The sequence below is a fragment of the Egretta garzetta genome, unplaced genomic scaffold (genome assembly GCF_000687185.1).
Source record: "Egretta garzetta isolate BGI_Z169 unplaced genomic scaffold, ASM68718v1 scaffold2, whole genome shotgun sequence".
Lineage (NCBI taxonomy): Eukaryota > Metazoa > Chordata > Aves > Pelecaniformes > Ardeidae > Egretta > Egretta garzetta.
In genome coordinates, this window is record NW_009258894.1 from 4,396,407 (window position 1) to 4,401,647 (window position 5,241).

Here is a 5,241-nt window from a genome sequence, read left to right on the forward strand (position 1 = left end):
GGGGCCGCCGCTGGGGGCCGAGCCGGCTGGAGCCGCCGGGCAAGAGAGACATGGCTGAAAGCCTTTCCTGGGAGCTCGGTGTCTGCACGGGTTAAGGAGTGCGGGGCGAGGTGGAAAAGTTGCTGTTGAATTTCACTTTAAGGGACCGGACAGAAAGCAGCGAAATGGATGACTTCCGCTCCATCTGCCTGCTGTCTCTGGCCATGCTGGTCGCCTGCTATGTGGCAGGAATTATCCCCTTGGCAGTTAATTTTTCCGAGGTAAGACAGCTTTGCCAAACTGCTCGATGGTTGCTTAGGGAGAATAGCAGAATCTAGGCGGAAAGATCTACCAGAAGGAGTTAGTGCTCTCCCCTTTCAAGTGCGGCAGTGCTGACAGGGGCGGTGTTGCAACTTTGCAAGACTTTTTTTAAGGAAGTTGTGAATGCGATATTCAAAGTTGCAGTGTAAAACTATGCTTACCCTACTGTGTGTATGGAAGCCATTTAAGCGTGCCAAATTTGATCCAAGCATCTCAGCTACAGATGAAGCAAAGTATCAGTGTCTAGTGGGAGGACGTGGTAGCAGCTGGACATAGTTATTTTTAGAAGCTTGTGTCAGAAACTGTGTCAGCGGTTAACTTTTATTATGTGTATAAGCTTTTATTATGTCTCAAATTAGGGCTTCTAAAAACAATTCAGAGAACATTCTCAGGAAACTTTGGTTTGGTTCACAGTTTTGTTCACAACTTGTGAAAAGTTAAACTCTTTGATTACAGCACAACTTCAAGTTGTGGTTCTGTCTCATGGAACTGAAGGCATTCTTTAGGGAAAATATCTTGGATAGGTAAAGTGTTGTTAAGGGAGACTTTTATGGATTGAATGAGTTTCCAAGTGGTACAAGAAGTGGAGTTCACAAGTGATTGTATTTAGGTGCTTCTAAGAGGTGATTGTTGAGGGGGTTATGTCTCTGAAGGTCTCCTAGTATCCTGCCCGAAGGTTTTTTATCTTTCTAAGTGACAGTTATTGTATACAGATGTGGTGTAGTGAGAGTTTAGCTGTTCTGAGGTAGTAAGAGCTCTCTTAGTAAGAGAGGTTTCCTGTTTCTACTGGAAGCAGTGATGCTTTTGGAAAGTGAAGTTCTGGAAGAGAGATGTAACTTGTTCTTCCATCAAGTCACAGAGCTGGCTGCACCTGTCATTTGTTCCCATTGTTACCAGGAGGCTTTGGGACCAGTAGACTCTGAACAGCACGGAAGGAAAGGCCGTTCATTTTAGTAATGGTACAATTCAGCTAAACGGATTGGAACATGAGAAAATATTCTGAAGTCTTTATGTGAACATTAGCATAGTTCTCGTTTGCCAGTGCTTTGTCTGATGCTTTGATAGACCTTCCCATATGTGACTTCAAGGCTGTTGCTTCCACTGTCTTGCTCTTCAAAACTCGCTTTTGCCCTGAAGTCTGCAAAGGTTGTTCTTGCAGACTTGCTGAGTAGCCTGCCTAGCATGCTAGTATTGTCTCTTTTGGTATTTAATTATGCATTTCCTCATGTATGTGCTTGATAGTCACCTGTTGTCTCTGACTTTATATTCATATATATATATGTTGTTTGGAGGTAGAGTTCTTGATCTGTGTCTTATTTATACAGTTGAATCAGGGGGCTCCTAAATCTTTTGGGGCTCCCAACAGCTGCAGGAATACAGATCTATTGTGGGTCCAAAAACATAGCACTCTGCATAAGCCATAATTACATACTTATTAGCTTTTTGTGTGTGCAGTATTTTACCAATGGTACGCACATGTGCAATCAAGTTGATTGCGGTATCTTAGACTCTCAGAAATTCTTAATTTGGTTTTACACTTGTCTTAAATAGGGTATTGTAAGGGTCCACATGCTATGCTGGTTTAAAAGAGGAGTGGAATCTCTGCAAATAACTAGCTAATCCTGGAAGTTTCTAGTTAAAAGTTAGAATTGTTTTGTTTAAAATGACTGCTTAGGCCTGTGCAACGTGGACAATTTTAAACTGAAATGACTGTTTGGCCTGTGTGTTCTATGGTTTGCAAAAAGTTCTGCAGATGGCCTTAGTGAGGGAAAATACCTCCTCCCACTGGCCACTTACAATGGTTAGAAAACAAAAATGAATGCTTTACACAGCATACCCCAGAGGCCAGAGAACAATAAAATTATTCATTTGCATTAATACATTTATTCAGATGAGTTTTTTTGCTGTGGAACCTATTGGCTGTGTTATGATTTCATGCTGGTTTCTATTATTTTAATTAGATTTGGATATTCTTGAAAGTATAAAACTCCAGCGAAGCCAGGTATGTCTAAGCATTGGTGGTAAAAAGGTACAGACTGAACAGGGCTGGCTTCACTTTATTTCTGTATGCGGATGTACTGTTTCAGCTTAATCCTAATTTACAGTACTGTGTTGGGCTAACTTTGGGCTGGAAACAACACTATAGCAGTACTTCAGGCTATCTGCTAAGTTGTAGCCTAAATGCAGAAAGTAAAATAAGAGTTCTAGCAGTTCAAATCTTTTGCTGGTGTAGTGGGGGCAGGCAGTGTTGACTGGGCTGGGACTGCTTGCTGCTGAAAGTGGGTGTGAGTTTTTGCTAGATCCAAGTAAGAGTTTCAATACCATGCAGATTTAAACCAAATACTGACCTGTGGAACAGCTTGCTAATTTGCAGAATTCAAGATTTTTTTCCCATGCATTTTTTTTAATGCTATTTACTGTGTTGCTCTTGTTTTTAACAAGAGACACACGAGTGTTTTTGTAACTGAAATGGCTTGATTTCTTGGATCAAACTAGAGGACTCTTGCCTGTCTGGGTAGGCTGCAATTATTAGTTTGGTGTATTCACTGTGTCTGTCCTGTAGTGAAAAGGAGATGGGGACTTCTCTTGAAACAGTAACCTGTTAGTGTGTATTATTTTCATGGATCTTTAAAATTCACAGATTCCCAAATGAAAGCAAGCAGTACTCTGGAGTTGTAATAAAACAGTATTTCTTCTGATGCTTTTCCCCCGTGTTTATATATGTAAGTACGTAAAAGAGATTATAGTGCTGCTGTATAAAAATAATCTTGTTTTGCCTTGTAAGATACTATATTTTTGCAAAACAACTTTATGAACAGTGGGTGTTGAAGGATTATCTTTTCACGTAGATTGCCACTGTATAACAATTTACCAAGTATAATTGTTATATATGCCAGCATGCAGTGCATGCTTGTGGAAACTTTACAGGTGTTTTCATCTCTTTCGTTACTATTTGAATTTTCCCTAGTAATGCTCTAATTGTTTCCTTCTGAACACATTTGGCCTGCTTTCAGAAAGCTAGTTGTGCATCTCTCTAGAGCCTCCTATTTGTTCTATGCAAGTGTTGCCTATTTTGGTGAGATTAAGCAATTTAAGGTGTCACTATGGTGCATGAAGGAGAACTGATGGCATCATAAGGATATGTGATTTTCCGGTTAGTCAAACACTGACCTCTGTCTCCAGGTCCTTAGCAGTTAACATTAATATTTCGGTAGCACCTAGGCATCTTGTTGTGCGTGGAAGATGATGATGGTTCTGCCACAAAATGTATGCTACACACTTGTTATGAGGCTCTAAACTCCCACGGTTGCTACCTGCAATATGATAAGGGCTATTAGAGAAATGATGAGAAACAGCCCCTGCAAGTTGTCGTATTCTAGAGTCTATTAGATGTTTATATAACTGGATTTTCAGTACATGGCTTTGACTTTAGGATGTCAGTGTTGTAGTCACAGCGAAGCAAAAAGTAAGAGTAAACTGTTCTTATATTGGTAAAAAAGAATTTATTTGGGAGGGGTGATAACTCTAAGCTTTTGGCCCCGAATTAGAATATAACTAGGAAGACAACCCCTACTAATAGTAACAAGTACTTATAAACTCTTTATGTGTGTGCTTTTTAGTCTTGTAGGGATTCTCCCTGGAATATGAACTAAATTATTTTTCTTTACCATACTATAAAAATATTAATTTATATTTTTTTTTGTTAGAGTTTAATTTCAAATTTGCAATACTTGCCCAACAAATCTATTTTAAACCCTGTCTTTGCAGAGGAGAGAGGGGAGTGCTGTGGTCTGTAATTACTTGGAGAGTGGAATATCATTTTGCATTGCCCTACATGTCTTTACAGTCTTTAAACCTTTTTAAATGTTACTCGAAGTCTTAGAAATGGTTGTAAAAGTAAGCACCGTTCTGCATTTATGCATCTCCTGATCAGATTAAAAAGAAAAAGACTGATATGAAATGTATATTAGCACCGTTATCAGTTTGACTGGCGCAGCTCCCTCATTCAAACTCTAGTTTGAGTAAGCCTTTTTAAATTATTTTTTTTGTAGTTCTGATTTTGGACCTGTTTTGGGGATTTAGTCTGTTCTGCCGTATTTTGTAGCTACTTGACTTTCTGCAAGTGCCGTAATACTGTAGTTCTAAAACTTCACCTGGGACCTTTTTTTTTAAACACATGGAACACCTCAGATCTTTCAAGTACAAAAAAAAAAAGTATCTTTCTCTTAAATTACTTTTTTATCCACAGTTTTATGCTTTTAAAGAAATTCTGCTCTTTGATGATAGCCTATTAAATAGGCTATTAAAGTATGGCAGTTTTAAGGACAAGCTTCTGCACAAGAGCGGCTGTTTGTTTTAGAGACTGAAATATAGTTCATCTGTCATGTATCAGTCTTAGAATAGCTTGACTTCATTCCTTGTGTCTCTAAACCTGCAGGTGAAATTACAGCTCCTGCTGCTTTTTTCTCTAAAATCTTCCTTTTCTCTTTCAGTAGTCCTAAAACTTTTCTTAGCCCTTTTCTGTGTTATAAAAAAATATAGCTGGCTTAGCCGTTTATACTCATACTTGAGCAATGTATTTGTATCTGTCGATGCATTTACATTATTGGGGCTCTTGTCTTTCTGTTTTTGCATTGGTAATTTGGGTTTCTTTCTTGTATTTTCCTTTGTTATTTGGATTGGCTTTTTTGGGGAAGAGGCAATTTGTCTGGTGCTGTACCACACCTAGCAGAGATTTTAGGGAATTTGCACATTTAAGTATGATTTCTAGTAGGAAGGATATATTTGAAAACAAACCCGGAATGGACATAAAACAGAGTTGAAAGCTTGCTTCAATTTTCAGGCACTGTCAGTTTTTCTTTGTCTCTGCAGGCCTTACAGTTTGAGGCCCTAGAGGGTGAATTAGACCCCCGTAATCATTAGTGCCAAATAGAGCAATTC

General features: G+C 38.9%; 1 protein-coding gene across 2 annotated transcripts in view; it reads left to right on the forward strand.

The window, feature by feature from the left end:
• Positions 1-6: 6 nt before the first annotated feature.
• SLC39A9 (solute carrier family 39 member 9) overlaps positions 7-5,241 on the forward strand; it is a 20,509-nt gene continuing 15,274 nt past the window's right edge. Inside the window, exons 1-2 of one of the 2 annotated variants that reach the window (XM_035889805.1) lie at positions 173-260; positions 2,942-3,023. Coding sequence is in view for 1 of the 2 variants with exons in the window: in XM_009634191.2 (XP_009632486.1) it covers positions 165-260 (96 nt within the window). In the remaining variant the exon portion in view is untranslated. Of the gene's footprint in view, positions 261-2,941; positions 3,024-5,241 lie in introns of both variants that reach the window. The other variant, XM_009634191.2, reaches the window with a different exon arrangement.